The 27,170-nt window shown below is 47.0% G+C and overlaps 1 protein-coding gene across 1 annotated transcript; it reads right to left on the bottom strand.

Annotated features, from left to right (window-relative positions):
- Window positions 1-460: 460 nt before the first annotated feature.
- On the bottom strand, window positions 461-27,067 carry RDH10 (retinol dehydrogenase 10). Its single transcript, XM_080647230.1, has 6 exons — window positions 26,110-27,067; window positions 24,289-24,524; window positions 4,654-4,752; window positions 3,429-3,574; window positions 1,948-2,079; window positions 461-1,835 (listed from the first exon to the last, which is right to left on the bottom strand). The coding sequence occupies exons 1-6, from the start codon at window positions 26,396-26,398 to the stop codon at window positions 1,712-1,714; spliced, it is 1,026 nt and encodes a 341-aa protein (XP_080503356.1). The 5' UTR covers window positions 26,399-27,067; the 3' UTR covers window positions 461-1,711.
- Window positions 27,068-27,170: the final 103 nt, after the last annotated feature.

Raw genomic sequence — 27,170 nt, 5'->3', positions numbered from 1 at the left:
ATGTCCCAGATTGGAGAGGGTGCAGGTTGGGCTGAGCGACACCCCGCCCCCGCCCTGTGCACGAATTTCATGTGCACTGGGCCTCTAGTCATTAATAAAGAGAACTCCCAACATAACATGAAGCTACTCCTTATAAAGACCAGAGATGGGACAGGCGCCCAAGCCAGGACTGTCCTGTGTGGACACAGAGCAGATTTGATCTGTGTGGGGCAGGCCGACTCATAGCAAATGGGCTTCTTCTTCTTTTCCCACTTTTAGTATAAACAAGCCCCTGATAAGGGATCTAATCTAAGCAAATGGTAACAGTGGAGATTGGAGTGAATGGCACCCTAAGCTGTTCATGTCTGTTCCCGACACCATCCCATTCAAACATTTTTTTTAAGGCATGATATGGCAGAGAAAAAAAGAACATGGTTTTCCCTACGACAATGCTGATAACTAATAAACCACACACTCAGTTGTATGTAAGTTAATTCTTTAAATTTAATCAGTCCTTTATAAAACTTCCCAATTAATTAGTAAAAGATGGCTTATTTTAATAGCCTTAAACATTGGTTGCTATTTAAACAAGACATTCTAAAAAAAAAAGGCAATCACATAATAGTTTATAGTCATTTACAAGTGGATGGTATACATTTAGATACAGAGGTAGAAGTTCACTTTTACAACGTCTCACGAATACACATTTACCAAATTCAAGGCACAAAATAGTTTGCTTTACAAAAAAATACTGTAAAAATGTCATTTGCTGTTGTACAAGGTGAATAAAAATTTCAAAAGAATCTTTACAGCCTTCCATATGTACTCCATAGTGTAAGATTTCCCCCCCTCACTCATCATAGTTGGCACAAAAATGGGGATTTTTTAAAATTTAGAAGTCCCCATTTTTAGAAATGTTCTCTTTGCTGATCTGCTAGGTATTCCAGATAAAAGTCCACCCAAAGAAATGAAACACAGCGACTTCCTGAGCAAAGGGCACGTTCTGTATGCAGCAGAATTCATAGGTGGGAAACGCACGATCTTTTTTGGATAATTCGGTCCCCAGTGATAGATACTTAAAGGAAAGGTTTCAGAGAGAAAGTTCAAAAATTCAGCTAACACTTCAGTCATGTGACTTTAAGAAAGAGACCGATTATCTTACCGAAACAATCAAACATCACTTGATTCAAACTGATGGGGATTTCAAAATTCCTTTTTAAAAGAGCTCTATAAACACCACGGGAGGCCGCACAGGCTGTGCAAACGAAAACTGAGGAAACAGGAGAACACATCGCACTATCGGTCCTTGGAGTTGCAAGGGTGTCAGCTGACTCGAGTTTAATGACAAGAATTAATAAACTCTATGGGAATAAGGAAAAGCCACACACATGAAACACACTGTAGTTGTCATCTCTAGACTTTCTGCTCATTTAAAAAGTCACGGGAGCCTGGAGACGCCACAGTGCTTGTCCGAAAGAACTGACTGGTTTTAGGGTTCTGCCTCAAAAGGACCCCACTGGCAACACTCGACCTCACCTTTGCTGATTGCGTTTTTCCAAGTACTCTAGTCGGTTAATTTACACTTTATTTTTTAAAAAGTTGATTAATAATTAAAAAAAAAAAAGGTCCACACGAATTTAGAATCCCGAGAATGTCCGTAATGCTGATGTGGGTGAACGGAAACATCTTGATCGTCTTCCGAGAGAAATGGCACTCCACCCAAAAAAGATTCTCAGATGCCGTTTTTCGCCTCATTGTTGTTTGTGGCTTGTTTTCTCTGAGCGATAAAGGGGTACATACACTTGTCCGCTCCTAGGAACCGATACATGCACACGACGGCTTCGAAAGGGAGGATGCTGCAAGGGAAAGCCACAGCGGTTAGCAAATGCGAGGCGTGAGCCCAGGCAGGGGCGGGTCCAGAAGGGCAGTGCCGGGCGGGGGGGGCGCGGGGGGAGACCCCTCAGTTACCTCTTCATGAACGTCACGATGTACATGAGGCGGGGCGTGCAGATCATGGGCTGGTCGGTGAGGATGGCCCTCATGGCCTGCTGCACACAGTAGTCGGGCTTCAGAGGGGGCAGGAAAGGCTCGATCTCCTTCCTGAAAGTTATGTAAGTAAAATGCAGTGAAGGTGAGCACACAATGGGCAAGACTGCACTGCACTTCACAACATGGACAGCGATGTTATCTGAGCGACAAGATTTTGCCTCACTTTTCGCTTCATTTCGCTTTTCTGTATTTTCTAAACTTTCCTACTATGAATAGGCAGAGTCTGGAAAACAAGTTTAAAAAAGAGGGCAAAATTGGCCTGCTTTTCTCTCAAGTGAGTCAAGTTTAAATACCTTAAATTATTTTTCTTTTTTCTTTCAACATAAAGAGGAGAGGGTGTTTGGCATAACAAACACTAAGCCCAAACAAGATGTTCAGGCAGTTCAGGTAGCGGAGTGTGAGCCCTGCACAGCCGTCCGGAGGCAGCAGAGCCTTCCCGGGCGCTGGCTGGGAAGCCAGGTACGTTCTCCAGGGCTCTGACGTGACGCGCATTGACTTTGACCTTCAGCTGAATTCAGCACGGCGCATGTTGAAATAGCCTACTGAAATGCGTTACTCCTTTCACTTTTCTTTGTCCCACCACAGCTCTGGACACCTGCCATGATGCTAAACAGGAAGCAGAGCTCCTCAGACTCTGAGCAACTGATTCCTAACATATAAGGAGGGACAACCTCCCCCCCCCCCCCGCCCCCCCCCCCACACACACAGGGAAAGGGTCAGCCTGAGACTGCAAGGACTGAAGACACCTTCCACCTGCCTCCCTGCTTGGTCAGGTTCAGGATGTGACCAACAGGGAACGTGTTCGGTTATCTTCCTTTGCTTTTCAAATGCATCCAACAGAGGTCTCAAGCACGTCATCACAAGTACCCTCTGAATGATTCGCATGTTTATTCTGCTTAGCAAAGTAAGATGAGACTTCACATTTAGACTCCCACATGCCTCCTCTCATTCCTAGTAAACCGAGTCGTTGCTTCTCATTCTGCAGTGAATCTGGCTACATACACTCTCTGCAGAAAGGATGCTCCCAAGCCCGGAGAGTAACTCCCCTGACGCTGACATTCCCACACTGGTACTAAGGAAGTAAAACACCTCCTAAAGAGGGGGCCTCCAGGGCAATCCTGGGCACTGCGTCTCCTCCATGAAGGCCTGGAGAAGCCATGTTCTGTCTGACGCTTCTAGACGAACATCTGCAGGGTGACACAGTGTGGCACGAGACCCCGCCTGTTCGTCTCATTCTCCTCAATTTTACAAAGCCTCTGACCAGTGGAAATTACAGGTTAACTGTCAAATGAGAGTCCAAGTGCAAGCTGACTTCTAGGATCCAATTTCACATTTTCCCGATATGGAAAGGTGATTTTTAAAACAGCTTTTTATCAGCGGTAAGATAGGTTCTCACGGACCTGATCCGGCAGCCTCGGAACATGCCAGTATCTACCAGGTACGGGCACACCAGTGTTGTCTTAATTCCGTCCTTTTCAGCAGCCTTTAACTCGTGGCTCAGGGATTCGTGGAAACCCACGACTCCGAATTTACTGGCACAGTAATCCTGTTAGAGGGAGAGAAGAGGGCAAGAGCTGAGAACACCGCAGGCCCCAGACCAAACCCAACCTTCTCCAGGGCCTGTTACTCTGGTTACATGTTTGCTACGAAAGGTTACAGGTGACTAAGCAAAGAAAAGGAAAGCTTTTTAAAAGACAGATATCTGATGTGGTTCAGTGCAGAAATAATATTTTCAAAGCAACAGCAAAAACACATGAACACTTTTTGCCACATCAATGAAGTATCAGATTACTTGGGGGAAGTTACCACAAAGGAGTCTATGAGAGCCAGCGAACTGGAGTTAAAAATGGAGAGAGGTTCACTTTGAAGTGTCTGGAAAATTTACAAATGGTCTCTTGTTCCCCAAAGGAAACTGAAAAACAGTTAAATTAATGCTGGGAGAACAAAGGTGAGTTTAGCTTAGGTTATAAGTTGTTATGACCTGATTTTCTTTTCTGGGTGAAGTACAAGTAAAAATGGTAACTATACCTGTGAACTTAAACTAGAACTCAGCCTAAGGAAACACGGTGTAAGAAGCAAGTTCTCCATTACCCAACGTTAAACTTAGGGATGGCAATGCAGAAGTCGTCTAGTCTGTGCCCATTTGCGTGGGGCAATGCTTTCCGTGTTCACACCACAGGCACCCACAGGAGAACAGCACGGGGTAAGATACATGCACACGCTTCATGACTTGAATGTGGTGAAGAAGGTCAGTTCCATACACTGACAAGGCAGGACCCCTCACATCTGCCAGAACCATCTCATCTGACGAGCTGATACAGATAGCTAGCTCACTTTGGGCAAGTTGACCAACACAGAAGGTCGACCTTTGGCCTCACTATCTGCTCCCCATGACCCTGGCCCTGCCCTCCATGGCTTTGTTCTTGAACCTGTGCCTTCCACCATCACCAAGCAAAACCGCTAGCGGCACGGGGCACAGAGGACTGGCCCAGCGCCTTCTCTCCCGTCACACTAGCCGGCCTGGCACACCCAGGTGGAGGGCAGTAGGTACTCTTTTCAGGATTTGGGGGGACTCGTCACCGGAGAATGCAACTGAATGAAGGAAACGCTTCCCTTCTGACAAACCTCGACTCCGGCGGTACTGAACAATCCCAAGGAACTCGCAACTGTCACGATATGACCGTGATTAATCTCCAGCATCGTAGGAAGAAAAGCCTTCGTGGTCTGAAAGAAAAGAGAGACACAGGCTTCAGAACTGACACGAGCAGTTTCATCTAAAACCCACCCCCCCCCAAAAAAAAAAAAAACACCAACCCAGCAGCATGGAACAGAGTTTACACTGACCACTAAGGAGAAGACCCCTTCAGAGTTGGGTTAACCTCGCACCGTGTCATTGGCGTGGCAGGCCTGTTATAAGCCGTGACCAACAAGATCGAGACACAAGTCCCTTTGGGGACAATGTCCAGATGAAAAGAAAGCCGTTCCTATAAGGCTCTCTATCACTTTCAAGTGAGTGTTGTCTGCTGATCTAAACGACTCCCAGGTCAGAGTCTTCTTATGCTCACACTTGAGTGCAGCTCTCATGGTCTGGGAGGGCCTCCACCCTCCCCACAAACAGATGCCTTGAGTTAATGTTTACCTAGTGGACACATCTAAGCAGTGACAAACCCATGAATGAAGGGCTGTCCCAGCATTCTCTTCCAGCATGCAAAGCTTTATTGCCGAAGGGTGCTAACAGGAGGTAAAGTGTTTTCATATGTTAAGAAGAACCGGGTAAAAGTACAGAGTCATTTTAATGAAAACTGTCATAATGCTAACTCTGCATTGACAAAACTTCGCACTGACCGCACTGCGCTGGGGGGTGTGCAGGGGAGTGGCTTTCCCAGGGAGGCAGGTGACTGGCCACTCAGGTAGCAGAGCACGCGGCGCCCCTTCCAGGAAGGGGCCTCAATAGTCTCTGCTCCCTCAGGCTCTAGTGCCTTTGAGATGCAAGGCTGTATTTTTTTTTTTTTTTTACATTACTTCAAATTGCTTAAGATGATCTATGAACTACTCTACCAGGCTCCCAACAGTTTTATAACCTGCTTCTTAAAAGAAAGCAGCAAAGAGCAATCTGTCTACTGTTGAGTTATAGCCCATTGCCAACACAGCTCCCCATGATTTATGAAGTTAAAAACCCAAACGCTGCACACAATGGACTTTAAGAAGAGCTTCATTCCCTTCTCAGAGGAGTTTCTGGCTAAGTGATCACTGAATTTCTGCATAAATAGCTAATGTGTTATCAAAGCTTTTGCACGTACAAGATCAAAAACAGTCATTCCATCAATTTTGAAGATTTTTCATGTTCCAAACCATGTTACATGCAGTTGGCCAAATGAATCTTGGTGACATGTCCTAAGGTTTTCTCTAGCCTGACTCTGGACCAGCATGTGACACCCCTTGCCCCCCAACTCAGACCCCATTTGTCTGGGCCTCATTGCTGTTGTTACCTATGTCATGCTTATTCTCACCTGTCAGGTTTCACCCACCACCTCTTCTCTGACGCTCTACCTCCCATGGCCGCCTACGTACTTCAGAGCATAATATGCATCACAGCCCCTTCCGCTTCAGAGTGCTCATGTCACTGGAGCTTCCCAAGACCTCTCTATCGAAAGTAGTTGGGGTGTTAAGATATTATTCTGTTTACCTTGACTTTGTCCATATTTCTTTAAGACACATAGTAGGTACCATTCACCGTAACATATGTTTTATGGTATTCTGGTTTTGATTGGTATGTCTAGCTAGCCCAGACTAAGCGGGAAGATACAGATTCTGTCAGCGATGAAGGGAGATCCCTACGCTGTGACAAGCACTGTGGAAGCAAGTGACAGGACTCCTTGCGTGCTTACAGACCCGCCGCAGGGCTGGGCGTATGACAGGCCCGTGCTTCAGCCTGACTTTATTTCTTTGTAGTAGTAAGCGGGAATGATTAAGGCAATGGTGATAATAGCTATGATTTTGGTCTGATAGCTAAAAAGGGCAAGCTGTGGTACTTTAGGTCATTATAGGTTCACCTTTAGGCTCTATAGCTGACATATGGCTATTATATCACAGAACTGCAATAAAGTAACATCACAAAGAGGCTTCTATATTCCAACAGAAAGCCTATCCTTAAATAAGCAAGTCTATAAGTGTTCTTATAAGTATCTGGTTATAATTAATTGTCTCCAGATTTATACTCCAAAAATTATAAAATTTATTCTTGATGTTATCCAGAAATCATTTTTAAGTATTAAAAGTTTTCTTCGTCTTGAAAGACGCGGGTAGATTTAGTATGAAGGGCCCTATTTTAAGTTCTTAAGAACTCAATGTTAAATCCCAAGAAATTAAACACAGTATAAAATACCACTAAGATATGCTACTTGGTGGCCTGACAAATCTGAACACTGACTGTGACCGCCACGTGGCCAGTGTCCCCACTGACTCTCGGTGGTTGGCCGTGACTACAAACACACAGACACTGAGTGGGTCGGCTCTCACGACACCCCTTGTTCACGCGCCACACTGTTGCTTGCAGGTGTTAAATGACTAATCCAGGTCCCAGCCCCATATAAAAGTAGGGGATAGAAGATTAACAATTCCTAATGGTTTTCAAAGTTTAATTTGCTCTAAGTTTCTGAAACTGATGAATGTCCCCTCCCCTGAAATCAGTCTGGTGGCATTAACTTATTCAACAAGCGTTTCTTGAATGCCTACTCCATGCAGGTTCTGTGTCCCGCCCTGGCCAGGGATGGGAAATGACAGCGGGTCCCTTCCTGTCTGTGCAGAATTCACACTCGCCAGCGCCTCACTGTGTTAAGTCAGAACACCAAATAGAAAGCAGTTCTAGCCTATCCTTCACAAAAGCAGGATCTTATGGCTGCATATTCTTAAAAAAAAAAAAAAAAAAAATGTTTGGGCTTCTTCCCCTGCACCCTCTGCAAAGTAGTTTGGAGGGAGGTCGAAGCTGCTGGTTTGTATTTAAAAGAAAAAAGGAAAAAGAAAAAGAGAAACAAAAGAACCCAAACATGCCTAAGTGACAAATTTTTTCCAGTTAATTGTGGCTGTAAACCACTATTTTTCAGGGAAGTATGCTTCACTTTAAGTAGCTACTAGAGTGTGACCTAGGTTTGTTTTCATCTGAAGCTTTCTTTTGAGAGGGAAGGGTCAGATCAATGTTTTGTTTAAAATGTATGATTTCTTGCCTAGTCAGGGACAGGTCTGGCCTCTGTCAATGAAACCCAATGTGTTGTGGTACTTCGCACTCCCAAGACCAAGGCCTATATTCTTTGCTTAGAAAAGTTTACCGATTATAGGTCTAATGCTACAGTTACCACGACAACTACAAAATGCCAGGAAAGCGAGGTGCTGAGGGAAGTGGGAGGCCCTGTGGGCCTCGGAGCCCACACTGCCATCCTCCAGGGCTGGCGTCAAATGCTCAGCCCCTACTGTGCGCCAGGCCAAGGCCAGCCTGGGACGGGAGCATGCGCGTAGGGACCACGCAGGTTTCTGTCTAACCCTGAGTTTGCAGGGCTCAGGCTGGAGCCTGATCCACGTGACTGAGCACCAAGGCTGTTAATCATTTTCTCTGCTGCCTGAATGGAGGTGAGCAATTACTGCTTGTGCGATATTTCCACAACCAAACTCCTGCCTTATGTCTGGAGCACATTACCAAATAAACTTTGATCAGCACGGATTCTACCCCCGACTTTACAAGAAAAATGCGATAAATCAGTGGCTAGAAGGCACCTCACTTTCAGGAATTTCCCGAAGCCCCTGACTAGTCTTCTTTCCTAATGACTCTTGCCCTCCCCAGCCTGGGAGATGACATCTGAGATAGCACAGCATGTTCCGTCCCTGACACCGTCTGACAGCGCACAGAAAGCTGGCACTTGGCAATGAATTATTAATGCGCGCAAATACTGCAGCATGTATGAGATGGGGACCAGCGAAAGGTGAAGTGCTAGTTGCCATGACACCAGTCAGTTCAAGCTAAGGTTCGCGATCTTTCCCTTTGTCTCAGAGTCGTTAGCAGAACAGAAAGGACAAACCTGAAGTGCACACCCAACGGCTTAAGTATAAACTCGTGGCTGTGCCGCCATCGGTGCACCTGGCGGGCGGCTCGGCCAGCCCCTCGACACCAGGGCTGCTGTTCTCCACTGGAAGGACGGGTTCCCTGGGGCAGGAGCTGGGGCCTGGTAAAGGGGCCTCTGAGGGAAGCACAGCGTTGGTTGGTGCCAATGGCAGTTGGCAAGGTTGGCTAAACGGTTAACCTAAGCCAGAGAATTACACTCCATTGCTATGTCCTCTTACTCAAATGTCTACAAAACAGGAAGATACCCAGCTTCTCGTCAGGAAAACAGGGTTGGCTTTTGATTTCTGGTGGGGAGGCACTTAAAATCAGTAAGCAACGTACACTAATTGGTCTGTTCCATGAGAGAATTTAGAGGCAGAATGGACCTGTGGATTATCTTAACTGCAAAAGAGAAAACTCTTAATAATGGTGCCTGGCTAACAAGTGTGGAGATACACCTTTGATTACCCATGATTAACTTTCCGCACAAGACTCCAATACCGCCGTCGGCCACCAGCTGACAGGGTTGCTACGTGCCTTTATACAGAAGGAGCCTAGCCGGTCTGGCTAGAGCATTGACCCTGGGACTGAAGGGTTGAGGGTTCAATTCCAATCAAGGGCATTTACTTCGGTGGCAGGTTTGCTTCCCAGCCCTGTTGGGGTGGGAGGCAACCAATCGATGTGTCTCTCTCACTCACATCGGTGTGTCTGTCTCTCCCCCTCCTTTCCGCTCTAAAAATCAAAGGAAGAAATATCCTTGGGTGAGGAGTAACAAAACACACACACACACACACACACACACACACCCCAGACATTCCTATGGACACTGGCATTCCTATGGAACCTCCTTAACAAGTCTAAGATCTCCCTGGCTCCTCAGGGGTCCTCTTCAAAGCACCAGGCACTTTGAAAGATAACTGTAAAGGTCATATTTACAATATAAACAAGAACTTGAACAGAAGTATGACTGGACACAGACATGACATGTCCTATCTTGAGAAATCTTTGAATGTTAGGTTTACGCCAAATTAACCTCCTACAGTTCCAACCGCCCAGATCATTCCCGTGCTCTTAATGACAGACTGCAGCAGAGCCCGCGGCGGCCCTGTCAGGCCCAATCAGCCCAAAGCTAACAAAGAGCACCAGGAGAAATGTGGATCCCGCAAAGCCCGGCTTGGAAACTCCGGGACTGACGTGTGGGTGAGACGCCCAGAACATGCCCGCCGTACTTGCAAGCAAGTCCAAGTGAATGGGCACGAAGGGGAAAGTGCGGGAGTTTCCCACAGCAGGAGAAGGCCTCATGGTGTATTTTTATACATTTTACAACTGTCCTGTGGTCAATTCAAGAAAAGGAGTATTTCCAAAGAATCACTTTGTAGTGTTTATCTCTCATTTGAATGTCCAAGAAAGAGTGAACTTTCTAATGAGACCCATGAATCGTACTACGGGGAAGGGTACCACCATCAGCACTTAGAGTAGTTTTCCGCTGTATGTTGACAGTTTTCAGAATCTACAAAGAACAGCAATATATACAATTAAAAATAACAATCAAGACTCACTGAACAAAGAACATGTAACTGGAACCCTTAAGGTGCCCCCCTCCAGTGGCTCAACACCGCTCCCAGGGTCTTGCTTCTCCTGTCTACGTAGCTCCCAGAGACTCCCAGGGACCACACGGCTGCTGACAAGGCCCAGCTGGGGGCACTCTGCTCTGGAAACTCAGTCCCCGCTCCTGGAAAACTATGGTTCAACAGCACAGACGACTGAAGCACTGAAGATACAGTGAACTGTACTACAAAGGTTAACAGGATAAATCATTAGTGTGTTCAGAGACTGAAAGATGGTGGCATCCCTCCCACCTAACCTGGGAGAGGAGCACAGGACTAAATAAATACTATACTGACCACACCTCAGACATTGCACTTTGACGTAGAAAATGCTACTTGAAAATTTTCATTACAAAGTTACCTTCAGTTAGGAAGTAAAACCCAGATCTATGTTCGATACCAATATACCGACTTGAAGTATTCTGGATGCAGTTGACAGCACACATTCTGAAATTTATGTAACTGGATCCTGGCTTTTTTTTTCTTTCCGAGTTGGGTGTGTTTGCAGACAGAAAGGGACACATTGTGCAACAGAGCCCCAAGATACCAAAGCCTGGATCTACTCTCTGAGTCTTAACAAAATGTTCATCAAAATCTCAGACTGACACAAAATGTTCCGTCTTAACGTGTCGTCATCGTCGACTTGTACCATCTACCGTCCTTTTTATGGCTGGGATGAGGCCGCAGGATTAGCTCACATCTGCAGGCATCGGCAGTTAATCCTGAACACACACACACAAGCCCATCCCTACAGCTACCCTGCAGCCAAGAAGCCAATAAAAGAGCGAGGCCTTTCAAACGAACACCTAGATGATGACACCGCGAGTTATTCAGCAAAACTAAGTGCGTTCATTAACTTGCCTTCCCACTGAGAGGCCTGGAGAGAACCCTCCCCAAGGCGGAGACTCAGGCGTCCACATCCCCTTACAGTTGAGCGTGTGCTACCCGGAAACACGGAAACACCGGCGAGGAGGTGACTGAAAACTCAAACCTGCCTCTGGAGCCCAGAAACCACGTGGTCCCCACTGCCAATCACTTAGCCTTCCTCGTTACCTGACCTCTCTCGACTTAACTCATTTGTGAGATGAAAAGGAGATCTCCAAGTTTCTTAGCTCAAAAATGTTATGAGGACTTATAGCCAATAATTCTTTCTTCGATTCCTGCCACGCTTTCAAAATACAAGTTGTAACACTGAGGTCTTACTTGCATAAGTCTCGTAAATGACTCAGTAGGTATCTCTCCATTAGTGCCAGCATCTGGTGAGCAGTAAGAATATCTAGTCATCACACACGAATAACTGGTCATGCCTGTGCCTTAAAATAATCCAACTCGAATCCATGCCTCTTCTATGCTAAAAAAATAACAAGTTATCTGCAAAACAATCATCGCTTTTCTGTATTTCACTCCAGCCCATGGAAGCTTGGTGTGTTAAAAGAAACCATGAATGCTGAGCCCTGTTTCTGAAAGGCTGTTTTCTCTGACCCTCCCCCTGGCCGAGTCCTAGATGATCAAAGGAATGCTCCGGCAGCTCCCTCAAGCTCAGGGCCCTCCCCTCATTTAATAACTCTTTACAGAATAATGAAAATAATCCACAAAATTGCAGCCAAACCGTTGGCTGAACAACAGGTTGTCATTAATCCCTTTGCTTTGCCCCGAACTTGAATCACATCTCAGAAATTATAATAAAGACCGATCTTCCCAAGGGCAGAGCCTCCGTTCTGCTCTGGTGACTGTAACCACTTCCACGAGGCATGGCCACGTGCAGCAGGCCCGGCCACGCTCAGGCCTGGAGTGCAGGGCCCTCCCACCCCACCCCACCCCACCCCACCCCACCCCACCCCAGCAATGTCCCCAGGATCACCTTCCATCACCCCTTGTGTTTCATATGTGGAAACAGTTCAAATTCTTCTCCGATTTCTAGTTTTTTACTGGAGTCTTTTTAAAAACTTTAAATCTTAACCTAAATGAAAGAAATATAATCAAAAGGTTATCCCTGAAAACTTAATGTATTCTCAAGCCTGCATTATCACAACTTAGAATTTGCTATGTGTGAGGGTCTGTCAAGTATCTATATTGTATTGGGCATGTTGAGTAAATTTAAGGATTGTAGAAACCACCTTTTCTATAAATCAGTGGTTCCCTTCAAGAAAAGTTCCTTCTCAAACTCTGACGTGCACGGATCACCTGGGACCTGAATCAAACGCCAATTTCGACCCAGTAGGTCTGGGAAGGGCCTGGATCTGCTTTTCCAACATGTGGCCCTCTGGGTGGACCCCGGGCTGAGCACCGAATTCTGCGAGCCAGAGGCTCTGTCCATGCCACACCTCCTGCGGCTTCAGAGCAGTCTCTGCTAGCAATGCAGCAACATGGGCAGACTAATTTCTCTGCTCTCTATCGAACCAGGATTTTAGGGGTTGGGAAGTCCCATTCTCCACTCCCCACACCCTTCTCCCAACAACGTTTATTAGATAAAGGCCGGTTCAAGTCAAAGAAGAGCTATAGAGCTCTGGGGGGACTCCGAGTCCGTTTACAGACTCACTGTATGCACACTGCCTGGGTCCATTTTAGTAGTTAGCAGGCTCCTCGGCTGTGGTCTGCGAATGTTTGTGTCGCCCTCAAGATTCATGTTGAAACCTAAACCTCAAGGTGATGGTATTAGGAGGTGATTAGGCCACAAGGGTGGAGCTCTCATGAATGTGATGAGTGCCCTTATAAAAGAAACCCAGAGAGCTCCCTCCCCCACTCTGCCACAGGAGGTAACAGCAAAGACAGCTGTCTACACACCAGCAAGTGGGTCCTCACCAGACACCCAATCTGCCGGAGCCTTGATCTTGGACAAACCTCCAGATTTGTGAGAAATCCATTTATTTCGTTGGTAAGCCACCCAGTCTGTAATATTCTGTTAGAGCAGCCCGAACAGACTCCCTGTCCACATTAGAACAAGCTCTCAAAACGAGGCGGAGAAGACTTCAAAATCATCCAGAGGCTTGGAAGGTTCAGCCTTCCAGACAGGAAATTCAGACCTTTAGGCCTCAGCATTCCTTTTCCTTTTTCACATTTACCTTTCTAAAGCTGTCATGCTTTGATAAGCCTGGGAGAAAACCTGACCTAGGAAAAAGTGACCCCTTCAATAAAGGGCTAAGTTTGGACACAATCAGCCAGTCAAAACTGCACAATTTTGAAAAACCATGATTAGCATTTTCTAAGGCAAAGCTTACAGAGTTATCTGGAATTCTGATCCCATAAGATTATTATGTAACAGAATAAAGGTTTTACATTTTTCAGGAGATAATAAGCTTAACAATGAAACTGCACTAAAATCATGCTGTTAGTGACATTTTGGTCCCAAGTACTTATAGGACTTTGTTCAGCCAGTCCTTGTAGAAGAGCCTTTTTATTCACTACTTTTCCCATCCAGTTTGTCAATGTTGACACATGCATGAGGAGGAGGAGGAGGAGGAGGAGGAGGAAGATGAGAAAGAGGAGGAGGAGGAGGAGGAGGAGGAGGAGGAGGAGGAGGAGAGGGAGAGAGGGTGGGAGGGAGGGAGGGAGGGAGGAGGGGGAAAGAGGCTGGGTGAACAGGGATGCACTATTCTATTCTCAATGAAAATTACAGAAAAGGCAGAAAAACATATGAATTGGGCTTTGGTAATAAAATTCTATTGTGGTATTCATTCTTTAGTCTACAATTTTTGCATGCTTGTCTAATTTATGGAGCTATCTTTCTGGGGACATTAAGCTAGAGTTAATTACCACCATTGCTAAACTAACCATGGTAGTTAAAAAAAAAAAAAAAAATCAATGTTTGAAGGTGGATTCTTACATTCTACCACAGGACAAAAGCAGAAGTGACTCACAGGCAAGTCCAGATGCTTTGAACATGTAGTCCAGAGAAGTACAGCAGGTCCTGGAATAACATTGATTCATTCAATGTCGATTCGTTAATATTGATGAGATGCCTTAGGAACTTAACTCTTGATTATATCAATTAGCCTGTGACGAAGTTGGTCACATCATGCGCCATTCTGCTTAAAGTTGCAGACCTTACTGACACTGTACTTTGTAGAGGCTCCAAACTAAAGCCCTAGGATGAGGGCCTGGGTCCTTGCTTCTTCCTTCCCCAGGGGTGACTGACCTTAGGCAAGTCCCATAACCTGTCACAGTTTGTTTCCTCATCCATAAAAATGGGGATAAGTCTACTTAATTCAGAAGAGTGTGCATGAAAGGGCTTTATAAAACTTAAGTGCTATATAAAAGTACAGTAAGTACACACAAGGCTCATTAAGCATATATTTATTTATAGGCTAGTTTGGTTATAAATGCTATCTATTTTGGGTTATGTTGTTTTATTCAAGTTCCTGCAACTCCTGGTTCTTACTATGTATGGCTCCCAGGCCTCCCTGCCCTCCACGCAGCACCAGACCACACTTCCTGCAAAAACCCGTCCTGACCCCTGAAGCAGCCTCAAAAACACATTGCTGAGTAATTGTTCAGACACCTTTTCCTCCGGAGTCCTAGACGGTGCTGGGAAACACCCAAACACTTTCCCATAACACCCCTTTCTAATCCTTTTCTTTAGCCCTGTTTTACTAGGACCAGAAAACAACTGTTTTAAAATATCAATTACAATGCTTGACGGAGAGAAGTCCAGCAAATGTAAAAATACTAATAGCACAGAGCTACTTTTTATATCTGCTATTTCCTCTTTCCCAAGAGATTGTAGATCTTGTTTTTAAAAATCCTTGAGAAATCAGTAGGGGGCAGTATGTTAGTTACAATTTGCAGGTGGGAAAATTCAGACTTTGAATTTTAAGTTTCACTTGTCCTCAAAATCCCCATGTGCTACACAAGTTACACCACCAAGTATTTTCCCAGTTACACGGATTTGGGGAGTGTCACTTTGAGCTCCATTGCTTAGAATGACACTAAGAAGCTGAACCACGTTAATATTTAAAAATTCCAGTACTGAGCTATTTGAAGGAAAAGCAAGAAATGCAAACTTTATGCAAGCAGCAAATGAGAAACACTGGTTTCCCCAAACCAAAAATCGCCAGGATCACGCAATGTTAACACGGTGCCACTGTTCACAGCTTTGTGTGAACTTTGAGAGTCTCACAGACCAAGTCGTGTTTTGTCTCCAAATGTGAAGTCACTGAAAGTGGCTTGTCAGTTGGGCTAATTTGACAGCACTCAAGGTTGCCGCAGTAATTGCCCTCCCTTGTTAAATGTTCTAGCAGCATTTGCTGAAGTGTTGAAAGTTTTATAATCATTATGAGAGGATATTCCATTTTCACCCCCCTTGGTTCACTTCATTTTACTTTCAGAGCATTTTGGAAAATGGTCTCTGACAGGTGTGAACTTAAGTTTTAAGAGAATTGACAAATAAAGGGAAAAAAAGAAAAAGGAATTCAGGAATGGGCCATGCTGGGTGAGATCAAGTAAAAGGTGTTCGCATTCCTGCTGTTGAAAGCATCCCCTCCGGGCTGAGATGGCTCAAGCCTTGTAAACCCAGAGACCCAGGTGACTGGAACTAGCTGGCCCACTGTCAGGGCGAGGGAGATGAAATCCTAAGGCCATGCTCTGACAACAAGATACAGGGGTATCTTATAGAGTGTAGGTCACAGCACAGGCAGGCCCGCTCAGGCTCCCCACTGCGGGGACCAGCTGCATGCTTTGTCTATATGTATTCTCAACGAGAGAATGAGCTCCCTTCCTCCAAGTTATTTTTCAGTTATGCTTACAAGGGGTCTAAGCCTAGAAGGAGTTTTTTCGTCAGTTAATGGAAACTATAAGAGGGATTTATTCTTTGAATAGCTAACTTTGACAGTAACTTCTGAGATAAGAAATCACTAATTAAACTGAGAGATTTAACACATTTTTATTTTATCAGGCTCAAAACATTGGATTTATTAACCCATTCAGTGGAGGCAGGGAATAGTTTCCATTTTTAAAAAATCTATCAGAGTTTGTCATACTTCAAAGATTAGCTACAAAAGGCCCTTTATCTTGGGAAAATAACTGGTTGTGTGTAGAAGGAAATAAGATACAAATCCCCCCTGCCAGTACGCCCCCTAGTGGAATTTCAGCATAGTACAATTTGGGGGTCCCCAAATATCCTGGGTATTGAGGACTTAACACAGGCGCGGAAGGACTATTGCAAGTCCAGGGGTGTAACTGCACCTGGTCACAAGCCTTCTGCATATGTCACTCACTGAGCATTCCAAGCCGAGCAAACACTCAGGACCACCTACACATCTATCCACATAGCAGCTCTCTGGGCTAGACAGAGGCAAATTGACGACTTACCGGAACTGAAACAGGCTTAATTGTAGTTTCCAAGAGACAGAAATTATAGATGCACCTGCTATTAACACCCTTTAACTCAAGACAAACTGAAATAAAAAGGGGTTTCCTACTTTAAAAATGCATTCTAACTCCCAAGTGAGGTTAAGACTACTGAAAGGGATTTTCTGATTGCCACATCTTAAGAGATATAGTCAAGATACTAAAGTAAATTCACTAGACAATCTGAAGAATGATTAAGGTAAACACAAATTTAAAGAGAATAAAATGAGAAAATGTGGGCAGTTAAGCATTGGCCATTGAGTTTGTAGCTCTTCTGCTGGCCCCAGGGACCCAATCCTGCAGCAAGTGGGTAGGGACTCCGCCAGGCAATGTCCATTCAGTCTTTCGGGAAAAGCTATTCAATCCGTGTTAGCATTAGCACAGGTCAAAGAATGCATCCACTCTGACGTGTCCTCTAGATACATTCTACAGGGTTGGATGATGGCTAAAGCCTTGCATGGGAAAAAGAACAAATACCAACTTTGCTTCCAGAAATGAGATAAATAGCACATAATCCAACAAGAGGGCCATTCCCTGAACCAGGAATTGGAGTTGATTCTACAAGGACTGCCCCTTAATATATAAAGATACTAGTTAGTCAACATGAAAACATCTTGATTGTGTTTGTATTTTCTTTCCCTGGAGTAGTGATCCATTGTCTGAACTATTTAGCTCTGTCTCCCAGTAAGACAGGACTCAAATGGCAGAGCAGCTGAGTGGCCAGGGCTCCTTCAGGGCACAGCCCCGTTTGACCTCGCTTAGGGGCTAAGTGATGAGCTTGAAGGCAAGTAGAATTCAGCTTGGGGAGGTCTGAGCTGTGGTGTTAATGAGCCTGGACTTTGTGCTGTGAACAAAATGGTCACGCAAGGGTTTGGGGTCTGTTCCAGTCAGTGTACCCTTAAGCAGACACATCACAAACTTAAGTCTGCTTAGAAAACCCCAGGGTGGGGAGCAATGGCTGGAAACAGGGAAAGACATTGGGAGACTCTTTCCAGAAACCAGGCAAGAGTGGTGGAAGCACACAGGTGGAGGCAGAGTGGAAAGGAGGGATCACAGCACATGGAAGCAACAGAGCGGTCAGGGCTGGGTGCCCCGTGCATGCATGCAGCACCAACAAAGAAAGACATTGCTGATGTCGCCAGCACGCCATGCCTGGGAATTCAAGAAGGGGCAAAAAGGAGGGAGTTCAATTTTGAGACTTGCTGATGTTAGGGAATGCATGGAACAGACGAGGCAGTTGTGTGAACTTGGGACCTGCCACAGAAATCACAGTGGAAGCTACTGAGATAGACAGATTACCCAGCCAGCAGTGCCCAGCGGGAAGAAGTCTGAGCACCTAATACCAGTCATTACATTTCAGAGGCAGGGAGGCTAAGAGGATTGACAGGAAGAGAAGCAGGAGAAACGGGGCTTATCATGGAAGCTAAAGCACCTAGTTTCAGGGAGACCGTCAACAGGGTCACATTCTGGATTTGGCACTGGGGGAGCACAGCTCTTCCTCCTCTGGCACTGGTTACTTGGTAAGACCTTCTAAATGATCGAGTTAACCAGACACATATGGGAACATATGCCAAAGATGCTGGGAAGATTTTTATAGGATGGCTCCCTGCTCACTCAGACCAGTTATGTAAAGTGACATTTTATCATATCATAAATGTTGATTTCTAGTAGCAATAGACATGGGCCCAGCATGTAATGTATCAAATATAGACACTGAAAGTTCAATGAGCATGTGATCTTATTTTGTTTTAGGAAAGAGGGCTATGAAATGACTATGAAATGACTCAGGTATCCAAGTAGTTGCTATCTAAGAACTTTTAGTGTGACCACAAAAATTACTAAGGCAAAGTATGCTTACCCCATGTCAATTTTTAGTTCAGTTCAAGATATAAGAAGTCTTTATCTCTACAGCTAAAACATTTGGTTTTTATGCATATATTTATTTAATAACAGAAAGCAGCTAGTTCTAGTACAGACTTTAAAAGAGGCCTTGAATTACAAGGGTGTTTTTTGGGGGGGCGGGGAGGGGAGGTTGTGTGTGTTTTTTTTAACCCTCACCCAGGGATATTTTTTCCACTGATTTTTTTAGAGAGAGTGGAAGAGAGGGAAAGACAGAGAGAAATATCAATGTGAGAGAAATACATCGATTGGTTGCCTCCTGCACATGCCTTGACCAGGGCCCGGGCTGGGGAGGAGCCTGCAACCAAGGTACATATCTCTTGACTGGCATCGAACCTGGGACCCTTCAGTTCACAGACTGATGCTCTATCTACTGAGCCAAACTAGCTAGGGCAAGTTTTTAGGAGCTATCCTTAGAAAGAAAAACAACGTCTAGAAAATATACCCTATATCAGTGGTCGGCAAACTCATTAGTTAACAGAGCCAAATATCAACAGTACAACAATTGAAATTTCTTTTGAGAGCCAAATTTTTTAAACTTAAACTTCTTCTAATGCCACTTCTTCAAAATAGACTCGCCCAGGCCTTGGTATTTTGTGGAAGAGCCACACTCAAGGGGCCAAAGAGCCACAGTTTGCCGACCACGGCCCTATATAATAAAAGCCTAATATGCAAATTGTCCCCTCAAGTGGTTCTTTGACCAGGAGACCGACCGCTCACTATGATGTGTGCTGACCACCAGGGGGCGGCGACCTGGCCCCCGGGCGGGGGGCTGTGACCTCTCGCTGGCTACCTGGGGGCGGGGGTGATGGGAATGGAGGTGGGTTGAGAATGTGGGGTCTCTGACTCCCCTGCCACCCTCCCCCGGGACGCCAGGGCTTGTGCACCGGGAAGCCCCCACGCTCAGGTACCGGGCACCTGCGAGGAGCCCACCCCGCACCCGCGTGGCCTCTTCCGGGTGAGCCGGGCCGCAGCCGCCGCTCGGGCTCCCCCTGGGTTCACGCAGGAGCCAGTCTTCAAGGCTGGCCAAGAGACAGCGCGCTGCCCCCGGCTTCCGTCTGCTGGGCGGCCCAGAGGCCCACTGCTCCCTGGCCTGCGGCGTCCGGCCCGGCTCACCGCATCTCCGCGTGGGGACTCGGGCGCTGTGACTCAGGTGGAGGGGGGCACGCGGGGCCCAGGGGCCGCCCAGGGCCCAGAGGTCAGCTGGGACCTGCCCTTCTACGCCAGAGGCTCATGCTTCGATCGCTGGCCAGGCCTAGGGACCACACCCGTGCACGAATTTCGTGCACCGGGCCTCTAGTAGTCTAATAATTCTCAATATTATGGTTGGAGGAGGAAGCATTGACTATGTAGTTTTATGTGAATACTTTAGAAATATTTTTTAATCTAAGAAGCCTTAAAGAAAACTAGGTTTCTCTAACCAGAGAACAGAGGATTACAGTCTTTGAGATTAAAAACTAGTAAATCACACAAAAACTTGAACATTAATGATTAGGGACCATTCATGAGATATTAGGTACTAATGTCTTTAAGTGCTACATTACTCAGGTCTACTGGTGGGCTTTTACTTTTCCTGGATGGATTTTAACTAAATAGACTTTAGACATTTGGATATAGATAAATGCCTAATTCAGTAATTAGTATTTTAAAACTGTGAAACCTTTTAAGTTAAGTGGTCTATTAATTAACTACCAATTATCTTGTCTGACTACCGTATCAATAGAAGTAAATTACCAACTTGCTATGTGACAGATTGAGTCCTTTGCGATGCAAAATTTCTCCTGCACATAAAAAGCCTGCAGCTAAATGCTTCTGCTCCCCCTTTTGGTTAATCAGGGATCAATGTGCTGCTCACGTGGAAAGGCGAGATGCAGCTCTCTGGTCAAGAAGGATCTACAGACAAACTCGCTTTTAGAAACAGCAAGCTAGGACTCTGTGCTTTAAAAATAACAAGTGAAGCCATGCTAATGTTTTGGGGGGAAACATGGGTTTGCAGTTCCTGTATGGAGGCCAACTTTCCGTATTTCTCACCAAAATACAGAGAACCCGAGATGGTTCCTACGATTATGGCAAACAAAGGGCACTGTATTGTATACACTGTGCACGGTCTCGTCCCCACTGGGATTGGTGCACAACAGATTATGCTGACTAGAGCCTGCCCCAAATCTATCACTTCTTGACTGGCGACCAAGAGAAGGTTCCTAGGAAGGTTCCTGGTGATGGAAGAGTACTGGAGGGTGAAGTATCACAGCAGATGGGAGGGAGGGCTGTGCAGAACAGTGCCACGTCCGGTAAAAACCACCATCGTGCATGGGAATAGCAAGAAGCAAGGAAGCAGTTGGAGAAGGAGTCCTCTCCTCAAGGCCTGGTCACTGGGAAATAGGAATGGATACCAGGCATTCCACTTGAGCTCGATTCCAATTTGCATGTTCACACCAGCCCTCGCAAAGTCGCCAGCCTCGCGCCACCGAGCAGACTTAATGCACTACAGTAAAGACGAGCATACAGGGGGGCAGGGAGAACGGAAAAACGATGCAGGAAAACAGAGAGGTGCGAACGATAACGAACGGGAGCCAGCCCCACTATGAAATCTCATCGATGGTTCCCAGCTTCAATTAGTCCAGCATCACGCTCACCTTTGGAAACTGCAGCAGACAGACCCATGTGAGCATCCTCTGAATAGTTGATCTAAATATTTAAGCAGAAGCCTGGCCTTGATTATCAAACATTTATCGAGTGGCTTAGGAGCAGAATTCTGTGCCAGGAAGGGGAAAGCAAATAGATGCATAAATAAGCTGCCTTCAGACTGTGTGCCATCTACTTCGGGGGTTCAGAGCACAAGGTAGAAAAAGTTGCACCAAAGAACACAGACTGTGCACCCCAGGATGGACCTGACAAGGAGGCTGCAGGAAGAGAGAAAGCCCAGCCAAGTCCTTTCACTGCAGCTTCATCAGAAAATAAGAGGCTGGACAAGATGATCTCTGAGGACCCTTGCAGCTCTAATATGCAAAAACGCCAGAAAAGGTTACAGCAGGAACTTGAGCGAGGCCTTCAAAGGCAGATGGAGGAGGGGCGGAGGGCCTTCCAGGCCGGGGAAGAGTGTGAGGAATGGTTTGCAAGTAGCAGCATCCACAGCTTTTTGGTGGACGCCCACATGACACCCCCGTGGTTTTCTACTTAACTGCATATGACTTTAACTCGGGGTCAGGACTGCATGCTATTGATTATATTATGAAAACCAACAACAACTGCTACTTAAAAGTCTAGCTCAAGATGATCTGTTCAAATGACTGGGCAAGTCTTTGCTCAGCTGATCTACTTTTTAAAAATGTTTGGGGCAACTTCTTTTCCCCACCCAGATACAGTCAAAAGACACACTGCTGATTTCCTCTGGAAGGGAATAGCACATGCCAACACCGGACATCTCTGAACAGCTACCACGAACATCTTCCCCTAAGAGGGACCACTGGAAGGGGAGCTGAATTCAGGTGGCTCTGAATTCATGTAGACCCTCCCCCCCACCACAAGAATCACTGTAAAAATTAATAGGATATTAAGTCTTCTTTTACATTTTAGTTGCTAGATCTCAACTTCTTAAAAGGTTTCTTGGCAATAAGTTAAAAATTCTAACTAGAAAGCGAATTTTCTGATTCAATATTGAAAATAAATTTTTAAGTTTAGATGCTTGGGGGAAAAACAGCTGGAGAACTCAGGAGCCTCCCATATTTTAATATGAAGTGACGTCATACTGTCAAGGCTTCCAAGAACTCCCTTAATTGTGGAGTTAGGCAACATCTCAAAAGGCCTCTGGGAAGGTGATCTGTTCCTGCGTGCTGTGTCGATTCCGCTCCACAATAACCTTGCTACTGGAGATGTGACTGGATTTTCTTAGGTTAGAAAGTAGCCTGATGTTTAAGGTACAGTACATTAATTGATGTGTATTTTCAAAGCTGAAGCTACGGCTTTTCTGTGCTTAACACCCACTAAATTAGCTCTCATTTCATAGGACGTTTAGAGAAGAAGAGCCGCTTTCTTCTTACAAGAATTTAACTGCAGATCATAGGGGATTTCTTGAAAAATCTGGTTGCATTTGAAATTTTAGAATTTAGCAAAATGAGCATGCAGAGAAAGTAGGTGGTTAGACTTTAGAGTATTTTGTGTAGGTAAACGTTTAGAGTTCAGAAACCGAGCATCAGCTCCGTCAAAGGCTATCGGGAAAAGCCAGCCCCGGTGCCGGGGTTCATAACCCAAGGGCTGAATACCTGCTTAAGGATGAATAGCTGACTGAACTCAAGTTTCTATGGCAGCTTCACCCTTACCATTCTTCAAACAGGAAAACTAGAGTCCACCCGCATTGTATGTACATTTTATTGCTAATGAGATTGTTTCACTCAGAATGATAAACACACGAGATGCTGGATAAGCTGTTGCCCAGTTGCACTGCCTTCACTCGTCGGCCCCACCCCTCTGTCACCTGCCACTGCTCTTATGGACCCCGGCAGCAAGGACTATCCATCCCCCGACCCCCACTGCGCACAGCACACGCTCGCACACACACAAGCACACTTAATCCCCCCAGACTGTATCTGGTCTTCTCCTTCCTCCTTTAAAACATGACATGAGTTAACTCACAACGTTTATATGTTCATTCTAGAGGTTTGGAAATGAATTAAATAAAGTTCATGTTTGAAAATAAAATGTGTAAGCTTCTTCCAGGAGAAATGGTTTGCTGTTAAAAGAGCAACATTTGACTTAAGTACTTCCAAAGCCAGATTAAGTTTTTAAGCAGTTGCTAAAAAACTAATGAGGTTTAAGGTGACCTATTTAGGAGAAACAGTTCTTCATTGTGTTCGATTAGAAGGCTGATCTGCCTATGGAAAACACACACAGCAACAACCCCCCCCACCCACCCACCCACACACACACACACAGTCCTTTCTCCTTACCCTTTTTTATCAGATCCCACTTCTCTACAGAAGTAAAGGGGGAATACTATGGAGGAGGAAAAGCAGAAAGTGGGTCAACCATGTACAGTTATAGGGGAGGGTTTCACACCTCCCATTGCTGAATCAGTTCGGCTGAAAAACTGGGTTAGTTTTGTCCCTCGAGCAGCAGAAAGCCCTCGCTCTCCTCCTCAGGTGCGGTAGGAGCGCCGATGTTCTATCTATCATCCAGGAGCTGACGTCCTGGTTGGTTTAAGTCCCTGATCCACCAGACCTCACAACCTTCCTGCCCCTACGTAGGGACCCTGTGGTCCAATAGGGGTGACTTCTGTCTCCTGAGAGGCCTCCTCTAAGCTGAGATGGACTCCAACAGGACAGTGCCCCGACCCTGCGATGGTGCACGTTGCGAAGTGCCTGCCAGGGTGGCCTGACTGCGCCCAGGGGACCACAAATGCTGATCTCAGAATCTCTGGCACTTCCCAAAATGCGGCCCAGCGGTAATTTGGAAGCCTAAACTCTGACTTTAGGAATTCATAAGAACAGCCGATGTTTTACAAACTCTACGGAAAGTAAAATAAACAAACCCAGGATTTTATGCTTCCTCTTGTTATTTTTATGGCAGTCTTTCAAACTAGTTCAAAATGTTCAGTCCTCTACCCTCTCAAGAAATGCTGAATTGGGGGTGGGGGCGGGAAGCAAACAGCTATTTAATAGTAACCGGTGCGCGATGTAATTCACCACGGGGAAGCGTGCTTAGGAGGAAGCTCTGTGGTGGGAGTGTGCAGGTGGCTTTCAGGCTGGTACTGAAGTTTCTCTCCAACCCCCCTTCTCATTGAAGAGGGCCCAGAAATGAACAGAGGGTGTTTATATTTACCCAGAAGTGTGCGTGGCAATTGACCATCATGGTTCTCTCAATGAGCTCATCAGGACATTCCAGGAGGTGATGCCCGGAGACCACACCGGCATTATTGACCAGGACCGAGACCTCGCCAACCTCCTTGCGGACCCTTTCTGCCGTCAGGTAGACATTCTCCCTCTTCCCCACATCACAGGTGTAGGTAAAAACCTGCAGGTTACAGTGCGGCAGGATTTCTTCCTCACCATTCCCAGCTGTCCTCAGAAGTCCAGATGAGGGGGGGAAATGGAACAGAGAAGGGAGGGGGTTTGCAAAACGTGAGTCACATGGCAATCAGTAGGACAAAGATCACACAAAACAAAAATTCTACAGTGAGCTTCAGATTTCTAACACTGTGAGGCTTGCCAATGACTGAGCTTACAGCTGCTTCCCTCCCCTAAAAGTCTTGGGGAATTACAGCAATTTGTTGGAGAACTTCGCTTAGGGGAAAATCATGTAACTGTGACAAGCCCAGTGCAAGTCAGACCTCCTGGGATCAGCTTCCTGGAGCGAAAGACACCTGGTGAGAACTGATCTCCGCCCAGGGACCAACACCCCTCCTCCCAAACACACACAGTACACACTCCTCTTTTGGGGGACAGTGGCCAGAAGTGGCTTTTACTCTTTAGTATGAGCACCCTCAAAATGGAAACTCACCTCAAGGCTCACATATCAAAACTGTAACTAATAATCTGAATTCATCCAAAGCCAATAGATGATCCTAGAGTTTCTCATGAAAAGTGCACACTAGTGTGTTCTAACTGGCATAGCACCCTTACATAAATCAAGTTCACAGGTAACTATGCCATTTTATCACACAAGAACTCAATTTAAAAACCGCAATCTCTTCCCTGGAATACGAATAGCTTTATCGCTTAGGTTTTGGCAGGGAGCACAAAAATCTGTATTTGCTGCCCTCCAAACCATCGCTGAAAATGTAACATTTTTAACCTTTGATTTTTCTGACCTAAACAAGCAGGTGCCAATCATTTTGGCAACAAATGATCAATATGGGGGAGGGGTGGTGCTCAAGTTAATCTTCTCTGTATAGTTCAATGTTTTCCCTGGAAAACGAAAAATTCTGTTAAAAAGCAAAAGTGATTGTCAAATTTCCTGGACCAATACTTATGTTTGGTGGTGGTCTCCACACTTTTTTTTTAAAGTCTCAGATTCAGGTCAGTTGATAAATATACAAAAATGCAGATTTCCTGAGGTTACCGAAAACATGGAAAAAATTTACAAAGAGGCTTAAGTCATTCAATCTCTGTCTTAAGAAGCAGTGCAGCGCGTTTTTCAATCAGGCTAAGTGTGTAACTAAAGTACTTAGTTATCTCTGGTGACACAATGTAATTATTTTCTAGTGATTAAAGTTACAGTGAAATCAGTGCTGCCCTAGTCTAAGAGGTTCAGACCACATGAACCATATGTGCTTCTGTCCACTCCGAGATCAACTTCCCAGACAAGTTTCCCATCGCAAAGGCGATGGAGGCATTTCTTTACGATTCAAACCTGTAGACCCAAGTTCCCTCTGCCTTCCCTGTCCTCGGAGGGCTTAGTCCTCAAAGACACCGGACCTCGGCTAAGACAAGGGTTTGGCACACGTCCCCCTTTAAAACAGAGGGGATAGTGCTCCTTTATGGGAGGGGGAGCCTGTGGGTGGGAGGGGGTGTCTCTTCCAGGACAGACAGGCTGACCGTGGCAATGGGGTTCGGGGCGGGGGGGCGGGGGGCGCACAGGTGGGCGCTGGGGCGGGGAGGGGCTTGACTCAACAATGCTAGGGCGGGCGCAGGTCCGAGTTACCTTGCAGCGCCGCGGCATCCGCCGCCTCCAGGTCGCGGTAGATGTGGCGCACCATGCCCGCCGTCTCCTCGTTGCTCTGCGTGTTGATGTCCCAGAGCACCAGCAGCGCCCGGCGCCGGGCGAACTCGAGCGCGAAGAGGCGGCCCAGGCCGCTGCCCGCGCCGGTGATCAGGCACACCTGGCCCGCCACGCTCTTCTCCTTGGGCCGCACCAGCCAGCGCGCCGCGGCCAGCACGAACGCCCAGAGCACTTTGAAAGTGACCACGAAGAACTCCACCACGATGTTCATCGCGACGCCGGGGGCCCGCACGAGCCCAGCGCCCGCGTCCGCGTCCGCGCCCACCCCGCGCCGGCAACCCGGCTCCCCGCCCGGGGCGTTTGTCAGAGCGGCCGGGACTAGAAGGCTGCGCCCCGCGCCCACCCGCGAGGTGGCTGCCGGGCTGGGGTGCGCGGGGCCACTCCCGCCTAGGCTCGGCGCGGGGGCCCAAGCGGTGCCTGATGCGGCGGCTGCCCGGCTCGGCGCCTCCTGCCGGCGGCCGCCCGCCTGCCCCGGAGCGCCCGCCTGGCCGGCCGGTCCCGCTGCAGCGGCGGTGACAGCCGCGAGTTAGGCGGCGCGCGCTGCCCTCATGGCCAAGCCGCCGCCGCCCGAGCGTCTCCGGAGCCGCCGCGGCGGCTCCCTCTCACCCCGGGGGAGGGGCGCGCGGCGGAGATTGCTCGGGCCGGCGGGCCGCCGCGGGACTTGTCAACTTGACCCAAGTTGCGAGAGGGTGGCAGGGTGGGGTGCGGGGCAGCGGGAGCGCCGGGAAGGGGCGACTCGCCCGGCGCAGGCGAGCGCTGCCCAGCCGCTTGCAGCTGCTCCCGCCGTCTCGGGCCCCCTGCACTCTCCGAGGCTGTCACTCCGGCACCGGGCTCCGCAGCGAAACGCCACTCGCAAGTCGGAGCGCTCCCGACCGCCTCTGAGCGGGATCCACGCTCCGCGCTATATAACCCGCGACCGGGAAGAGCCAGAGGCGGCATCGGCCCTCCCTCCGCTCGGCCCACCCCGCCCCCGGGCGCACCCC

Source organism: Plecotus auritus, assembly GCF_963455305.1.
Source record: "Plecotus auritus genome assembly, chromosome: 11".
NCBI classification, from domain to species: Eukaryota; Metazoa; Chordata; class Mammalia; order Chiroptera; family Vespertilionidae; genus Plecotus; species Plecotus auritus.
This window is presented reverse-complemented; position numbering and strand designations above follow the sequence as displayed.